General features: G+C 42.8%; 1 protein-coding gene across 1 annotated transcript in view; it reads right to left on the bottom strand.

The window, feature by feature from the left end:
- Positions 1 to 220: 220 nt before the first annotated feature.
- Positions 221 to 19269, bottom strand: part of sptlc2a (serine palmitoyltransferase, long chain base subunit 2a) — a 67663-nt gene continuing 48614 nt past the window's right edge. The window contains exons 10-12 of the mRNA XM_060933716.1: positions 10280 to 10415; positions 5359 to 5488; positions 221 to 951 (exon numbers count right to left, since the gene is read on the bottom strand). Coding sequence (XP_060789699.1) covers positions 832 to 951; positions 5359 to 5488; positions 10280 to 10415 — 386 coding nt within the window. The 3' untranslated portion in view covers positions 221 to 831. The remainder of the gene's footprint in view (positions 952 to 5358; positions 5489 to 10279; positions 10416 to 19269) is intronic.

Raw genomic sequence — 19269 nt, forward strand, 5'->3', positions numbered from 1 at the left:
GCTGGCCACGGGGCTCAAACCCGGACCTTCTTGCTGTGAAGCGACAGCGCTAACCACTACACCACCATGCCGTCCCTCAAATGTTTCTTTTGGAGTAAATTTGTACGCTGGCCGACGTGTCTCTGGAAACGATTTCTTAAAGTGCACCTTGATCGATGTTTGAATTCTTAGAAATTGCAATCTGATAGCTGTGCATGACCCGAGTGAGAATTTTTTCCTCCCTCCCTCCGACACCATCAATGTTGTGACTGATATCTTAGGAAGGGGAATATAAAACAAACAAAAAAACGTTGCTGAAATGTTAGAAGAATGACCGATACCAGACAACAGGTGCTGCGATTTTTTTTTTTTGGGGGGGGATGAAATTTTAGCACAGCATTCCAAAAAAAAATTTACATAAATTAAAAAAAAAAAAAAAAAAGTGATTTGCTTGAACAAGCCAGCGTCTCTGGGACTGATCATTTGTTCCCACCACCAGTCTGGTCCCACTTATTTAAAAAGATGCTTTGTATGCGTGAAAGCAGTTTGAGGGTTATAGTTACATATGGCTTTAGCGAGCACAACAGGCAGTCCAAAGCATCTTGTGGTTGGCAGCGAGGATTTGAAGCTTTAATTGTTTTTGCCTTCAAATAAAATGTCACAAGAACTTAAGGACAGATCCTGAATATCAAAGATGAGAACTGACACAAAGAAAGAAAGAAAGACGTATAACAGCTCCATATGCTTAACAAAAACATGACCCCAAAAGAAAGAAAAAAAAAATGCATCAAGTGGTTCATCTTGTGGAAGGGACAGAGAGCAGTGCACATTTCCATAAAGGCTGGAAGGTGTTCAGTCTTCACACTCCTCATACGTGGTCTCATCATAGGGCCGATCGAGAGTGGGGAGGATTCTGTGGCGCGAGTATTTCACTTGCAGCAGATCTCCCACCTCACTGATGGCACTCAGAGCCTGCAGAGAGACACACACACGAAGTTACACACAAGATCACTGTTTCATATACAGGTTCATTTTTCAGGTGTTCACCCCCCCACAAAAAAAAAACCCAACCCACACATCTGGATGACAGCCAAGACTGCGTTACCAAAAAAAAAAAAAAAAGGAACAAAATTACTGGGGGGGGAATAGATGAGTAAAACGTGAAGGATAAGGTTTAGTATTGTCATGGTATTCATGAAGAGGAAAAATCAAATCAATTCATGGATGCACTTGTAAAGATTATGCAGCACATACAAAATTATTATGAATAAATTTTTCAGTTCTCATCAGTTTTCCAAAAACTTTATAACATCGAGTTCATCAGGGGCGTAGGGGTGGTGTCATGGTTAGCGCTGTTGCCTCACAGCAAGAAAGTTCTGGGTTTGAGCCCCGTGGCCGGCGAGGGCCTTTCTGTGCGGAGTTTGCATGTTCTCCCCGTGGGTTTCCTCCGGGTGCTCCGGTTTCCCCCACAGTCCAAAGACATGCAGGTTAGGTTAACTGGTGACTAAATTGACCGTAGGTGTGAATGTGAATGGTTGTCTGCATCAGCCCTGTGATGATCTGGCGACTTGTCCAGGGCGTACCCCGCCTCTCACCCATAGTCAGCTGGGATAGGCTCCAGCTTGAATAAGCAGCTACAGACAATGGATGGTCGAGTTCATCACGTCATTTGTTTACCTGGGATTGGAAGTTGCCAATAATGGTGACCTTCTCCTCACTGAGCTCAGACAACGTGGACTGGTGACGGGTGTCATGAGATGCCTTTGAAGACCATTCTGGAGACGATGTGACCTCTCCCAACACACCAAGCTATGGGTCTACAATGCTGCTGTTCGTCTGTGCTGTCCAATGGCGCAGAGACCCGGTCTCTCAGCAAGACCTCGGCCACCCGTGCCCTCAGGGGCTGCGTTGGTACGACCATGTCTCCAACGAGGAGCTCTGCCAGAGGACCAACCAAATACCCTCTGCACCATCACACAGCACTGTGTTCGTTGGCTCAGACATATCTTGCACTGCACAGACTACTCTCAAAAGAGCCATTTACGAGTTTGATCCGCCAGCAGTGGGATGGAGATACTCTCGCGGCCAACCACGTGCCCGTTGGAACGATGTTGTTCAAGACCTCGAGCAGATCAATTTGAGGCTGGAGCCAGCACGGTGGTGTAGTGGTTAGCGCTGTTGCCTCACAGCAAGAAGGTCCGGGTTTGAGCCCCGTGGCCAGCGAGGGCCTGTGTGTGGAGTTTGCATGTTCTCCCCGTGTCCGCATGGGTTTCCTCCGGGTGCTCCGGTTTCCCCCACAGTCCAAAGACATGCAGGTTAGGTTAACTGGTGACTCTAAATTGAGCGTAGGTGTGAATGTGAGTGTGAATGGTTGTCTGTGTCTATGTGTCAGCCCTGTGATGACCTGGCGACTTGTCCAGGGTGTACCCCGTCTTTCACCCGTAGTCAGCTGGGATAGGCTCCAGCTTGCCTGCGACCCTGTAGAACAGGATAAAGCGGCTACAGATAATGAGATGAGATGAGAATGCCCCGGCACTCAGTCAAGACTCAAATGGCAGAGCATGGTGGCACTGGTAGGCTCAACGCCATGCTGGCACGAGGTTTCAGAGGAGGAGGATGATACACGTCAAAATAGTCCTTAAAAATTGCAAAATCATTTTAATTCTATTTTGTAATACTTGACATACTTATCCACCCACAGCACCTTGTGCGTCATGGATATTTCTCCCGATTTCATATTTCTTAAGGTGACCCAGGATCCACATAAACATCCGTCATCTTCAAACACACCAAATGGCTTGTGGTTCGCTGCATACGCTCACTACATCTGGTTGGGGATGGATGAATGCCAGAGGTTCATAAATCCAGCCACAAAAAATAGGAGCCACAACTCATTAAATAATACGGCTCAGGATGTACGCTTTCCTGGGTTCTTAAAATGTATAATTTGGGTGGGTGCGTGTGCAAAAATACACAATAAAAGTATGTTATTTTGAAAATTAAAAGGGTATTAAGCAATTAAACATTTCTAAATTATATAAAAAAAATTATCTGAACAACGTTATGAAAAAAAAAAAAAACTTTTCTATTGCAATCTGAACAAGAAGTAAATTAATAACACTAATTCAAACCGTGCAATTCATTCTGACCGTTTTCCAAGATTAAACACGATATGTTTTATTTCAGTATGAACTTGTCTTTAAAACGCAAAAATTAATAAATCTGGTTGGATAAAGACGCGTTTTATATAACGTGGCTTATAATCTTGACATGCTGAGAGATTCTCTTACGCTACGTTCACACTGCAAGGCTTAATGCTCAATTCCGATTTTTTTGTGAAATCCGATTTTTTTGTGAGGTCGTTCACATTAACAAATATATGCGACTTGTAGGTGATCCTCAGTCTGAACGAAAAGCGACCTAAAAGTGTTCCGCATGTGCACTGCAGGATACGACGACGTCACACGCAGTGAGCATGGCCAGTGTTTACGGAAGTAAAACCGCCCGGTTGCGGTATGACTCATCCAATCTAGCTTGAATAGCTGCATCCCCCCAAATGGAAATCAGCTCCCTAACCTCTGCGTCCTTCCATTGAGAAGATTCAGAACCTTCACAGCCCGAAGCGTCCCTCGCATTGATGTCATGCGCAGGGGCGCAGATACGTTTTTTTGAACTGGGGGGGACAAAAAACTGGGGGGGACAAAGCTGCCAGCAAACCAACCCCAACCCCGATATGCCTGTCAAACTTGTTGTTAGTAACCATAGCAACCAAGCTCGAGCTCGCAACCTGTGCAGTCTGCGCAGCTCAACCAACCGAATATCAGTCTTTGTTTTGTTTTATGTGAGTTGTTGCAACTATATGTATACACTGCTGTGCACCTCAATAAACCGAATGGTAATTAGTCTTTTGATTTTTCCGTGAGGTTTGCCTTATGCAAAGAAAGACAGCATAGACGTTTTTTCCTCCCTATAAGTAGGGGGGACCGAACGAGGTGAATTTAAATATGACTCGTCCCCCCCTCTATCTGCGCCCGTGATTATGCGCCATGTTGTTGTAACTTTTTTTGAGAGACCCGCCGCCTACTTCAGCGCAGAATAGTGACGTTTGTGGCTTGTTGATGACGTGTAAGTCGGATGAATGCGACCTGGCGGTTCAGACTGAAGTCGCATATGAAAAGAGCGGATAGGAATCGGAATTAGCACCACATATCCAAACGGCCTGGGTCGGATTTGAAAAAATCGGATCTGTGTCGTTCATATTGTCAATAAAAGATCGGATACAGGTCACATATGGGCGAAAAGATCGGATTTGAGTCACTTCAGCCTGCAGTGTGAACGTAGCCGTAGTATACAATTTATTTTTATAAACAGAATTTTCTCTCATGGGTGTGGCAGCAATGCGAAAAATAGTCCAGGTTGTTATTATTATTATGCACAGGAATATTGTCTGCTCTGAAACTCGAGATCTTTTCTAACCCTAAAGCTGTCCAAGGTCAAGTGACGGTGACACATGGAGGTGTGTGAAGGGGAGGAAGCTCACAGGTGAGGAAAAAGCCGCAGAAAATCTCACCAGTCACATGTTCAAGAGTAGAAATGCGGCATAAAATCCTAAATAATGCCGAGAGGATCATTGGCAAACCCACATGAAAGGCTGAGAGCTCCGTCACATGCTGATCTCCTTCTGCCTCCTGATGATGCCACAGCTGAAAAACCCCACCTCGCTCACGACGAGACACTCACGGACACGATAAGCGGTCACATCAAAGTCTGGCCTGTTTTCTCAGTGCTGAGGAGGAGGAGGGGTGGAGGGGCGATTTTTCAGTGTGCTTAAAATCAAGGGTCCTTGGGGAGGCAGATTAAGATGCTCTTTGATCTCCTGCCAGAGCAGCCCCCTACGGCAGGCCCTTCTTATGTAAACCCGTCAGCTGAGAGCCGAGAGAGCCGACGCCGTCGATTAATTTACGGCACGGGACACTTTGAAGACACAGCCTCGCATTCCTTTATCAGTGATAGTGTTCAAACAAAGAAAGGCGTATCGAGGTAGAGACAGTAAAGCACACACTGGGGATGAAGGGATTGCTTCCCTCCGGAAAAAAGAAAAAAAAATCAAATCTCTGGGATGAGACGTAATTTCAAGGTCTTGACACCAAGACACCGAAATCCTACATTTAAGGAAAAAAAAAAAGTTTCACATCATGGGTGACATCACAGACCCGGTTTGATCTGTAGCTGGAATTCCTGTGAAAGAAAATCAACCAACAATTTGACTAATCAGAGTCAAGAATTCAACAGAGCTGTGGTGTGAAGAACCATGCAGAGGCTGATGGGATGAAGGTAATGCGTGCCCGTGTGTGTGCATGTATATGCTGTGTTTATTACCATGTCCAGCATTTCTTTGGTGTGAGCTGCAGACAAGCAGAAGCGAGCTCTGGACTCGATGATGGGCGTGGCAGGGAAGCCCACGACAACCACACCGATGTTCCTTTTCAGCATCTCCCGACCAAACGCCCTGAACGAACACACACAGAAATCTTTAATTTCTTTCACATGCATTTTGATTTCACACCTCTCAGCTAACTAATTAAAAGCAAGCGCTGGAGATCTGATTCATCATCAGTAACAGTACGTAAACTGATACAGATCTGATGGACGCTCTCTCATTGAGGAAAATCAAGAGGAAAAAAAAAAAAAAAAAAAAACACAGTATAAGCTGCAAAACACACTTAAAGTGCTGCTCTTGGAACACTGGTAAGGAAATACTCATTCACTCACTAACACTATCCTCGATGTTTGGCTTGTTTTGTTGCTTGACCCCTAATTTGCTTCCTGATTGGCTAAATCTGAAAGGGCATATTCTGGACCAATTTCATCGTTTTTTTTTTTTTTTTAAATATGAAAGTATGTCCCTTTACACACTCATCCAGAAAAGTAATTTTGCACAAGGCCATCTGTCTACAGCAGAAAAATAAAACACGTCTGGAAAAATCCCAAGGGAGTCTGGAGCCAGATTCGTGACGTCACCTGCAGAAGCGCCAGCAGACTGCGCGAGCTTTGCACGGTTTCAGTGCACAGCCTGTGTACACCAAGCGCTCCCATTTCTCTCTCATTGTCCGGTCTTTTGGGAAACGATGAGTACTAATCCCATCAAGATAGGTGTTGCTACACCCTCCTACGATACATCTGTTCACCATTTTAATAATTACGCGATAACGTTGAAGAAATTTGCAGAAAACCACCAGGCCGTTTTCTCAAACAAACCAGCACTGACGTAGGATTCAGAAGGAGGTGTCCCGCACGCGACGTCACGAAAATCAACGTTTCCCAGGAAATCCAAATGGCAAGTTTTTTCAGAGACGGACCAATTCGCCTCAAATGGCTTGATTTCAACTGAATTTTTCTGGTATTGCGCAAGGTAAAAAAAATTGCACTAAATGGGACAGATATTTGACCAAAGTTTAATATAAAATAGGAGAATTACACTGATCTTGCTCCTGAATTTACCCGTGATATGCACTTTAATGTCACTCAGTGCTCTTCTGAAACTTTTGGAAACTCGTGTGACTAAATAAACAGTCAGCAGCTTTCCATAGGATTAGATACAAAACCTGCACTGGTGGGTTTGGAGGCTCTGAGTGTGAAAGCATTCTTAGAAGACCGCCATCCAAATAGGACTTGCTCCCTACCTAGGCAGCCTCTTCTTAAAGTGAGAATTTTTTGCTAGCAAGGATGCGTGGGCCGAATATGACGCGATATTATATAACTGATCGTATTTATGATTATAATAAACAATTATCTTCAAGCTCAGTGAATAATAACCGACTTCATCTCTTATTATCAGGACTGTGAAATAGAAATGACAAAATCCGAGGAAACAATTTTAGCAGGGGGTCTGGGGGGGGCGCAGCTCCCCAGGAGCCGGGGGCCTGGGGGCCGCAGAAGCTGAACAGATTTTGTGTATATTGATAGATTTGAAGCATCTCCTGAAAGCAAATATTTTCAACCATGCCATTTAATTTGAACTGTTATTATTATGTTGAAATAATACAATTTGAACTGATTTACCTTTTAACTGATAAGGGTTCACTTGAATGAAAATATATCAATAACATACCTCATATTGCAAATTCACTTATATTCTTGTGTCGATTTGTATCAATTCATCGGGTACCATAATGTCTTTTCCAGGAGGGAAATTCTAGACTATTAAATAATAGTCGCTAATGTTCTTGAACTGATTCAATACCAAAATGTCTCTCTTGTTCATGTTAGACAGATTCTAGTCAAAAACTATATACAGTGAGAGTAAAAAGTATTTGATCCCTTGCTGATTTTGTTGGTTTGCCCACTAATAAAGACATGATCATTCCATACTTTTAATGGTAAATGTATTCTAACATGGAGAGACAGAATATCAAAAAGAAAATCCAGAAAATAACTTTAAATATATATTAATTGATTTGTATTTCATTGAGGGAAATAAGTATTTGATCCTCTAGTATGCATTAGGAGTTCTGGCTTTCACAGACCAGTTAGACACTCCCAATCAACTTGTTACCTGAATTGAAGACGCCTGTTCTAACTAATCACCTGTATGAAAGACACCTGTTCACAGAATCAGACAGATTCCAAACTCTCCAACATGGGTAAGACCAAAGAACTCTCTCAGGACCTCAGAGACAGGATTGTTGACCTGCACAAATCTGGAATGGGCTACAAAAACATTAGCAAGATGCTGGGTATTAAAGTAACAACCATTGGTGCAATTGTGAGAAAATTTAAGAAGTATAACATGACCATCAATAGACCTCGGTCTGGTGCTCCACAGAAGATTTCACCTCGTGGGGTGGCAATGATCATGAGAACTGTGAGAAATTGGCCTGCAACCACACAGTGGGAGTTAGTGAATGAATGACCTCAAGGCAGCTGGGACCACAGTCAACAGGAAAACAATTGGCAACACTTTGCGCCGCAATGGATTAAAATCCTGCAGTGCTCGAAAGGTACCCCTGCTTAAGAAGGCACATGTGGAGGCCCGCCTAAAGTATGCCAATGATCACCTCAAAGATGTACAAACTGATTGGGAGAAGGTTCTGTGGTTAGACAAGACCAAAATTGAACTATTTGGCCTAAACTCTACTCGTCATGTGTGGAGGAAGAAAAATGCTGCCTATGACCCCAGGAACACTGTGCCCACCGTCAAGCATGGAGGTGGAAGCATTATGTTTTGGGGGTGTTTCTCTGCCAAGGGCACAGGGCTACTTCACCGCATCAGTGGGAAGATGGATGGAGCCATGTACCATGCAGTCCTGAGGGACAACCTCCTCCCCTCTGCCAGGAAGTTGAAAATGGGCCGTGGTTGGGTCTTCCAACATGACAACGACCCGAAGCATACAGCAAAGGCAACAAAGGAGTGGCTCAAGAAGAACCACATTAAGGTCATGGAGTGGCCCAGCCAGTCTCCGGACCTCAATCCAATCGAAAATCTATGGAGGGAGCTGAAGGTCGGAGTTGCCAAGCGACAGCCCACCAACCTTAATGATTTAGAGAGGATCTGCAAAGAAGAGTGAGCCAAAATTCCCCCTGATGTGTGCTAACCTTGTGGTTAACTACAACAAACGTCTGTCCGCTGTGCTTGCAAACAAAGGCTTTGCCACCAAGTATTAAGTGCTTTTGGCTAGAGGGATCAAATACTTATTTCCCCTCAATGAAATACAAATCAATTAAAATATATTCTTTCAAGTTATTTTCTGGATTTTCGTTTTGATATTCTGTCTCTCCATGTTAGAATACATCTACCATTAAAAGTATAGAATGATCATGTCTTTATTAGTGGGCAAACCAACAAAATCAGCAAGGGATCAAATACTTTTTACTCTCACTGTACAACTATTTACAAGTCAATATTTATATTTATTTCCTTTTCTTTGTTAGCAGTTTCTTCAGCTTAGAAAGCCTACCCTTTTCTTTCTGACTTTCTATACAGCTTTTCCTTGCTCTTTTGGTCTTTCATTACATATTCATGATAACAATGAACATTATGAACAATAACAAGTTAAAACTACATAAATAATAAATGTGAACAAGATGGTCTAACTGGTAATCTATAGTTCAACAGCTTCAATTTCACCAATCCCGCATGTTTTTTTCCTTTAACATGGTCAACCAAATGTGTTCTTCCACCAGAACCGTACTTCACATCCTGATGGCACAAGATGCAGTAAGCTTTCCCCGGTTCTTTTATCTTCCGTGTGTGCTCATGGAGATATTCACTACCGGCTTTAAACTCCAGCCATCGCCAATTCCATGGATTTTTGATGCCGTTTTCCTTGTCAATGTTTTTGACATCGTGGGTCTCACCGTCCTCCCTCTGAACGATGTCCCTCCGTGACGCGGACATACCGCGAAATTCTCCTTTTCAAAACCGTCGATATCGAAAGCGTGTTTAAAGAGCACAATGGTAAAACGAAAAGAACACAAGATTTGCGCCATGGTTTGTAAGCATGATACAAATGCCGTAAACTGGTCTGTCATTGTCGCAAAAGAAGAAAAAAAAAAAAAAAAAATACCAAAAAAATTACAATGTCGTTACAGAAAGAACAATTTGCGGTAGGCTCTTTCCCAGACTCGCCGGCTCGGTGACACTCGCTGTAGGAGACTACTAGCGGTCAGTAGACAACAACCCCTACCCCCCCCCAATTTGTTATTGCAAAATTAGATGATTTACTAAAATTATATTTTTGGCGGCCAAATTCGCGGAATTTTCACAGCCCTGTATTATTCACTGATAGTCACTTCACCTTCAGCAAATAGTAGTCAAATACACAGGTGATTTTTATTTATTTATTTTTTTTTTTAAAAACAATTATTTCCAATTTCAAAAGCGGTATGCAAATGTAATAACAGCGCAGCGCAGACTTCTATCACTTATCTACGCCGACTCACATAAAATACCTTGTTTTGAGACTGATAAAATAATCACAATTCCACCTTACCTTTGAATAGTTTTAGACCAAACTTCGGAGCATCTTTAGTGCTTTTAGGAACAGTGTTCTTTCATAATTTGCAATTCCTCACTTACAGTCACGAAGCTATTGGCTGCCATTTTGCCGAGTCGCTTGAGGGGATTATCAAGAAATAGTCAGAATTTCTCGTCCAATCAGCGCGCACGATTTCCTATAAAATCACCTCCATATTTATACTAAAAACTTATTTTATGCAGAAAGTCTGCTCTTGTTAAATTTCCTGGAATGAATTTTAGCACTGCCGTCTTACCTGATGGAAGCTGATGGTGCAGACTTACCCGATTTTGGCGGGCATGTAGAGCATCAGGGGAACGACAGGTGAATCGTTGTTGCCGTAAATGATGAAGCCCATCTCCCTCAGCCTCCTGCGGAAGTAGTTTGTGTTTTCTGCCAGCTGCTGGATGCGATCCCTGCCTGGAATTTATGTAAAAGAAAAAACCACAAACATTTCAAACACTAAAAAGGGGGTGTTTGGGGCTTGGCGTTAATCTACTTTTTCCACGATCCTTTCATGCGATCAGACAATTTAAAAAAAAAAAAAATTACCAATCCACAGGACCCATTATTGGAGTTAATAGGAAACCTGACCATCTGAGCTATAAAAACATCGTGCTGCAATGAGAACGAAGCATGCAGCCGGTCCTGAACCATTAAAGTGGGAATAGTTTATACCTGCTGATTTTACAGGACTTCTTAAAGTTTCCCCTGTGATGTCATCGAACCACGGACGCTGGTTTTTACTCATGTTTGCAGCATGAGGTTTTATCGCACTTGAGCTCTGTGTAAGCCCGTGTGTCCTTGCCAGAAATGCTAAATTCAGCTGGCGAAAAACAAAACCCGCGAGGAGCTTTTCATCTAACGGAGATTGGACAGAGGCAGAAACGCTGTAAACAATCATTTCGAAAAAGTCAACAACTTGCCCGGAACATAGATTTGAGTGCTCTTGTTTGGACAGAAGTGTGCCTGGCTTGTGATGCATTGCGAAAGAATTTGCGAGAGACCACTGGCGTGATCTATTCAGAAGGGCTTGCGTTACTGGAAAGCAGGTCAAACTTTCCATGCATGCCAAGGAATGGCACGAAGGAATTTCCTCTTCGATGCTAAAGTCTCACCGTCGCGTCTCTTCCGTGCCAGGTGTTTCATTATGATGCACTTTGGATCGTGAAAGAAAGAGGTTGGATGAAAGATGAGCAATCAATAGATCTGCTATAGCAAGAGGTCCTTCAGTCTCTGAATGAGTTGGAGTTGAAATCTTCCCAAGTGGTGACCCAGAGGTATTTTGTACTGACAGAATGGGGGCACTTCCTCCCCCCCCTTGCTGAAAGCAGTAATGTGGGTAAGGAATGAAACAAGCCCAGCAGACTTGCGAGTGCATGTTGGGTGGGTTGTATCTGATGAGTAATTGCAAAAGAAGACTTGCCTCACTGAACTCGTAGTCCATATAAGCAAAATACTGACAGACATAGCTTTATCTCTTCGAGTCATGACCAGGGTCACTTGCTTTATGCTAATTAAACGAAACCTCAACAACTTGACAAAACACTTGCTTTGGGAACCAATCCACATTTCTACCAGCTTAAAGCATACGCAGAACCATGGCCTCACTTTGTTTTTAAATGCCTTGAGACCTCAAGAATGGCACAGGAATAGTTAAGCGTTAACAATAAATCTAAGTCATTTTTACGATTAAAGTGATTCATATAGGTAGCGGTCTGAGTGAATGACCTTGATGTCCATAACGTCACAGCAGGAAGTCCATCGGTCTAATCACCATTTCCGCTATACTAAAACACAGCTGACTACAACTCCAATCCTCCATTTTGAGCTATTTATCGCCATGCCACGTAGATGTGTTGCTGGCGGGTGCAGCAACACAACAGAAGGTGGAGTTACGTTACATTCATGGCCCAAGAATGTTCAAACTGCAAAGATTTGGACATGTTTTGTGAGAAGTTCACGGACACATTGGGTGTCTCTCCTCTGCTCTGCACATTTTACTGAAGACTTGTATGAAACCTCTGATCTGTTGAGGAGCGTTTGGCTATAAGCCCGTATTGAAAGAGGGTGCAGTAGCAACAAAGGAAAAGAAAACAAGAAAAGGAAAGCAAGTTCAGTTGCTCCAGTTCTCCTGGAGCGTGAGCCGAGGGTTTTTGGTAAAGCCCGGGATGGAACAGGACATTATTGCTTGGGCAGTGACCTCCCTGTGGTTGTTGCTAAAACCAGGGACGTTCCGTCCTGGGTTTTAGTCATTGCCTGAGCCGAGCAGTAATGGCGGAGTACTCCGTATCGAGAAAACGAGAATGAGTGGAGCAGCTGGCAGCGCAGTGGTGTAATGGTTAGCACTGTCGCCTCACAGCAAGAAGGTCCAGGTTCGAGCCCAGTGGCCGACGAGCACCTTTCTGTGCGGAGTTTGCATGTTCTCCCTGTGTCCACGTGGGTTTCCTCCAGTTTCCCCCACAGTCCAAAGACATGCAGGTTAGGTTAACTGGTGACTCTAAATTGACCGTAGGTGTGAATGTGAGTGTGAATGGTTGTCTGTGTCTATGTGTCAGCCCTGTGATGACCTGGCGACTTGTCCAGGGTGTACCCCGCCTTTCGCCCATAGTCAGCTGGGATAGGCTCCAGCTTGCCTGCGACCCTGTAGAACAGGATAAAGCGGCTAGAGATAATGAGATGAGAAGCTGTCTGATTTCTTCACTGGATATTGCTGCTATCTCGCCCTTATGTGGAAGAAGCGAATGAACAGAGAACTGAACAAACTGAGTCAGACTGTTTCGAAACAATCAGCCATAAGGTCGGCCTTCAAGAAGCGAGAACACAGACAGGTAAGCTCCGACCCATTTGGATACAAAACACTTGTTTACCTGCATTTAGATTAATACATGTAACTTGTGTTCAAGTTAACGGTATAAGATTATTTAATTTGCTTCAGAATGTGATTGTCTCAGTTCATCTGATTATTTAATTCGCCTTTTACGTTTTATCAGTGAAAATGCATGCAGGTACATCTATGTTGCATAAGTTATAGCACCTATCCTGTTTTAATGAGAGTCAACTCACAATCAATGAAGTTAAATCAGTCTTAGTTGAGCAAGTCGGTAACGGTATTTCTTACTTTCGCCGTAAATTTATTTATAGGACTTTGGTCTATAGCTGTCAAAGGCCTCGGCATTAAAACCGGTTACCGCTGTGACGTCACGCACTCAGGGCTGGCTGGCTCAGCGAGGCAGCCCGAATGTCAACTTTGCAGTCGATTTAACTCTCAAATATATATATTTTTATTCCCATTTATGCAGCATACAAGAGTCAAGGATGGAGATACTATCCACTCAAATGTATTTAAAAATAAAAAGGTTCTGTGCATCTCCTTTCAGATCTGAACCACTGCACAACTGATAACTGGCTTTTACTACTGAACAACCAGGTGGAATTTTTTGACCCTACATCAACACACATGGTCTCCTACATAATCGTCATCAAGTCTCATCATCCTTCTCATTAGCAGTGTAACCCCTATCCAGTTCATTGCGGCTACCATAAAAATGGCTGGTACATCCTCAGACCAAGTTTCTTCAAAAAGAAAGCGTGCTCGTCCTTGACATAAATGGAAAGATCAAACAAGAAGGAATGCTTCGTGCAGTGGTGAAACATCTCTCAAAAATTTCAGGATGCATCACAAAACAGACCTTCTCATGGTCTCATGAATTCCTTCACAATAAATCACAAAGCAGGCCTTCCAAACGAGCACTCAAATTCATCTGCTTGGAACAAACTGTTGATATTTCAAAAGGTTGTTTGTTTATAGCATTTCTGTCTTGGATAAGCTCTCTCCATCCAACTGGAGTTGGATGTAGCTTCAAAAAAAAAAAAAAAAAAAAACCACTCTGGAAATAAATCCCCCTGGACTTCTTGCGTGGTATTTATATGAAGTAGACGCCAAGTGGGATCCCAGGACCGAACCAGGTTTGCTGGCCGAGAAAACCCTGAACTGTATCATTCTAGCGACTGTGCAGAGGTCAGTCAAGGCAGAACTTCATGAATACCGGACATCTGCTCTGATCGAGATGGGAGATGCACACAAACCAGCAGCTATTCTTTTTCCGTGTCCAGTTCCTAGGGGAGCCCTTAATTAATGGCAACATTCGCACCACAGAAAGTCGCTACCCAAATGGTGTTAAACAAAAAAAAAGAGCATCTGAAAGCTATAAGGTTTTGCGAGGAGCTTAAACTGCCTGGACTTCCAGCCCTTGAACGGGTGAGCAGATCCTCCAGGAGGTGGGGGTTGGGTGGGGTTGCTGGGATGGAGAAAGGCTCTCCAAAGTAAATCTTTCTGGGGTACCCTTTCAACAGCTAGTTTCACAGTGCACACCCCCCAATAACTCCTTCCAGACATGGGGCTGCAGGATTTGAAGACGTGAGGGAAGGGCCAAGACAGACCGAAAGAGCTTCCAGATGTGGGGGGCCACTTCCCCCTGGTTCCCAACCCCTGAAAAAACCCAGTTCCTCTGCACTTCCTTTTCATCTAAAGGGGCGAGATAAGTACAAACATCCATGTGAAGTTCAGGGTCTCGAGATCAGGGCAAGATGAAACTTTGCAGCAGCTTCCAGGCTTCCCTAAAGCTTCAGCCATCTAATTTTGAACCACATCTTGCCAAGGAGAGAGTGGCCCATCATCTCTGCACTGAAGCATTTCACAGCCGTACAGCTCATTCACAGCTCATCATGCGGAAGATTAACGAGCCTGGATGGGACACCGGATACGATTCTAAATCCAAGCTTGACCTAGTTACACCACGGGCCAATCGTCATCGCTTACGGCTTTAGAATTTGGAACGCTACTCCATATATTAGTGTTTGGGTTTCACAGAAAATTAGATTAGAGCGCAAATAGTAAGGCGTTTATCTCTTGCATTCCCCTGCTGAAAGTTGAACAATAGGAAGCAAACACTCAAACACCTAAACCACATGTTACTGAGTTCACTACCCAATCTGGGTCAACATATTCAGACAGAGATGGATGGCTGATGTTTGTCAAGTCCCCGACACACACACACACACACACACACAATTAGGCTCTACAATGACCTTCAGATATATCGATTCCCAATACCAGGACAGAAACAATGAGGCAGGCAGCAAAGTTAGCAGCTAAAAGTGGAGATTTCTTGGATGTCGACTACAATGGAGTTTGGAAACTTAAAAAGAGAGCTCTATGTAACCATAACCACATCACATTAAAATAAGTCTTATGTTGTGTATTTGATAATGTTTTTCCTCTCGGAACTTGTTAGGTGTAAAGATTTAACTTTAAAAGTTTTTTTTTTTTTTTTAAATAAAGCCCCAAATACAAAAATTAAAACAAGTCAAATCTCAAAAATACAGACTACGTAAAACACACTGAATTCTCTTTATGTATTTTGTAAAATGACAAAATATCAAACTAGCTATTCTTTAAAAACAATAAAAGTTGCCCATAATATCTTGAAAGTGTAACGTGATGTAATTCACAAGTATGACAACGGCTTCTCGTCATATTGCTCAGCCCTGATTAAAATATCCAAAGTTTATATAAAAAACAAAACAAAAATACAGCGTGCAACTCTGTTCTTCACTGAGCCCTTTTCGAAGTGCATCTGTGAAACAAGCCCAAGAATTCCTCAGCGTTCTTCAGCAGCTGTCATCTCAATCCCAAACCTCGTCCGTTAGCAGACAGGTATCAGCCCCGAGCACGTTTACTTTAACGATGAACTCAAACGACGGCCGAGTGACCAAAAATAACAAGAGCTCCATGCAGCTTTGATGCTGGCGCCTGAACCGAACCTGACACCCGCGTAACAGCGGGGTTAACGATGCACACGGAGACGTGAAAGCACATTTACAGCTGATGGCAAATTGACTTGGAGAATCTTAGCCTGCTTTGAAAGTGTTAAACAGCGAGTGGGACATGATCTGCTGAGTGAAGCCAACGGTGACTCCTCCAAAGAGCATACACAGGCCACAGAGGAGCGCTGATTCAGGAATAATACATAGGGTTTATATTCATGTCTGCATGACCTTTCACATCTTAGCAAGAAAATCTGACTGAAAACTTAGCATTTAGTATTACTCCTTATTCGTGCAGAAAAGTTCAGAATAAAAGGGGGAAAAAAAGGTTTAAATAGTTCAAGGAGATATACAGAACCTTCATTTTTAAATAAATTTCTGAGTGGATAGTATCTCCCTATACTTGACATGTATGCTGCATAAATGGGAATTTTATATATATATTTTTATAGATTTTTATCAATAGTATATGTATGCTTAGTTAAACTTGCACATTGGAGACTGGTCAAACGCAATTTCAAACTTCTGTGCTAACCCTGTTACATAGATTTTTGACAATAAAGTACACTTGAACTTATATATATATATATATATATATATATATGAGAGTTAAATCGACCGCAAATTTGGCGTTCGAGCTGCCCCGCCGAGCCAGCCAGCCCTGAGCGCGTGACATCACTGCGGTAACCGGTTTTAGTGCCAAGGCCTTTGACAGCTATAGACCAAGGTCATATAAATAAACATTTATGGTGAAAGAAAGAAACACCATTACCGACTTGCTCAACTAAGACTGATTTGACTTCATCGATTGTGGGTTGACTCATTAAAACAGGATAGGTGTTAACTTATGCAACATACAACATGTACATGCATGCATTTTCACTGATAAAGCGTAAAAGGCTAATTAATCAATCAGATGAACTGCAATTACATTCTGAAGCAAATTAAATAATCTTATACTGGTAACTTAAACACAAGTTACATGTATTAATCTAAACGCAGGTCAACGGTTTTTTTATCATCCAAATGATGGTTGGAGCTTACCCATCTGTGCTCTCGCTTCTTGAAGGCCGACCTTGTGGCCGATTGTTTTGAAACAACCTGACTTTCAGTTGTTCATTCAGTGCTCTGTTCATTTGCTTCTTCCACGTAAGGGCGAGATGGCAGCAACATCCAGTAGAGAAATCAGACGGCTGCTCCACTCATTCTCCATACGGAGTACTCCGCCATTACTGCTCGGCTCAGGCAATTAACTAAAACCCAGGACGGAATGGAACGTTACCGGTTTTAGCAACACCCGTGGGGAGGTCACTGCCCGAGCGATATGTCCCGTCCCGGGTTTTACCACCAACCCTCGGCTCACACTCCAGGAAAACTGGTGCAACTAATCTCACTTTCCTTAAAAAAAAAATAAATAAATAAAAATAAATGCTTTCCTTTAATTGTTGGTACTGCACTCTCTTTCAATATGGGCTTATAGCCAAGGCTCCTCAACAGATCAGAGGTCTCGTACGAGTCTTCAGTAAAATGTGCAGACCAGAGGAGAGACCACTTTGTAGGCGCCCGATGTGCCCGTGAACTTCTCGCAAAATGCATCCAAATCTTTGCAGTTTGAACATTCTTGGCCCATGAATACAACGTAAATCCACCTTCTGTCATGTTGCTGCACCCGCCAGCAATACATCTACGTGGCATGGCGATAAATTAGCTCAAAATGGAGGATTGGAGTTGCAGTCAGCGCTGTGTTTTAGTATAGCGGAAATGGCGATGAGACCGATAGACTTCCTGCTATAACGTTACGGACGTCAAGGTCGTTCACTCAGACCGCTACCTATATGAAAATCACTTTAATCATAAAAGTTACTATAATTAGATTTATTGTTAACGCTTAAAACTATTCCTGTGCCATTCTTGAGGTCTCAAGGCATTTATAAACGAAAGTCAGCCCATGGTTCTACATACAGTGGTGCTTGAAAGTTTGTGAACCCTTTAGAATTTTCTATATTTCTGCATAAATATGACCGAAAACATCATCAGATTTTCACACGAGTCCTAAAAGTAGATAAAGAGAACCCAGTTAAACAAATGAGACAAAAAATATTGTACTTGGTCATTTATTTATTGAAGAAAATGATCCAATATTGCATATCTGTGAGTGGCAAAAGTATGTGAACCTTTGCTTTCAGTATCTGGTGTGAGCCCCTTGTGCAGCAATAACTGCAACTAAATGTTTGCGGTAACTGTTGATCAGTCCTGCACACCAGCTTGGAGCAATTTTAGCCCATTCCTCCATACAGAACAGCTTCAACTCTGGGATCTTGGTGGGTTTCCTCACATGAACTGCTTGCTTCAGGTCCTTCCACAACATTTCGAATGGATTAAGATCAGGGCTTTGACTTGGCCATTCCAAAACATTAACTTTATTCTTCTTTAACCATTCTTTGGTAGAACGATTTGTGTGCTTAGGGTTGTTGTCTTGCTGCATGAACCACCTTCTCTTGAGATTCAGTTCATGGACAGATGTCCTGACATTTTCCTTGAGAATTCGCTGGTATAACTCAGAATTCATTGTTCCATCAATGATGGCAAGCCGTCCTGGACCAGATGCAGCAAAACAAGTCCAAACCGTGATACTACCACCACCATGTTTCACAGATGGGATAAGGTTCTTATGCTGGAATGCAGTGTTTTCCTTTCTCCAAACATAACACTTCTCATTTAAACCAAATATTCTATTTTCGTCTCATCCATCCACAAAACATTTTTCCAATAGCCTTCTGGATTGTTCACGTGATCTTTAGCAAACTGCAGACGAGCAGCAATGTTATTTTTGGAGAGCAGTGGCTTTCTCCTTGCAACCCTGCCATGCACACCATTGTTGTTCAGTGTTCTCCTGATGGTGGACTCATGAACATTAGCCAATGTGAGAGAGGCCTTCAGTTGCTTAGAAGTTACCCTGTGGTCCTTTATGAACTCGGCGACTATTAGATGCCTTGCTCTTGGAGTGATCTTTGTTGGTCGACCACTCCTGGGGAGGGTAACAATGGTCTTGAATTTCCTCCATTTGTACACAATCTGTCTGACTGTGGATTGGTGGAGTCCAAACTCTTTAGAGATGGTTTTTTCACCTTTTCCAGCCTGATGAGCATCAACAATGCTTTTTCTGAGGTCCTCAGAAATCTCCTTTGTTCGTGCCATGATACACTTCCACAACCATGTGTTGTGAACATCTGACTGATAGATCCCTGTTCTTTAAATAAAACAGGGTGCCCACTCACACCTGATTGTCATCCCATTGATTGAAAACACCTGACTCTAATTTCACCTTCAAATTAACTGCTAATCCTAGAGGTTCACATACTTTTGCCACTCACAGATATGTAATATTGGATCATTTTCCTCAATAAATAAATGACCAAGTATAATATTTTTGTCTCATTTGTTT

This window comes from Neoarius graeffei, chromosome 11 (genome assembly GCF_027579695.1).
Source record: "Neoarius graeffei isolate fNeoGra1 chromosome 11, fNeoGra1.pri, whole genome shotgun sequence".
Taxonomy (NCBI): Eukaryota; Metazoa; Chordata; class Actinopteri; order Siluriformes; family Ariidae; genus Neoarius; species Neoarius graeffei.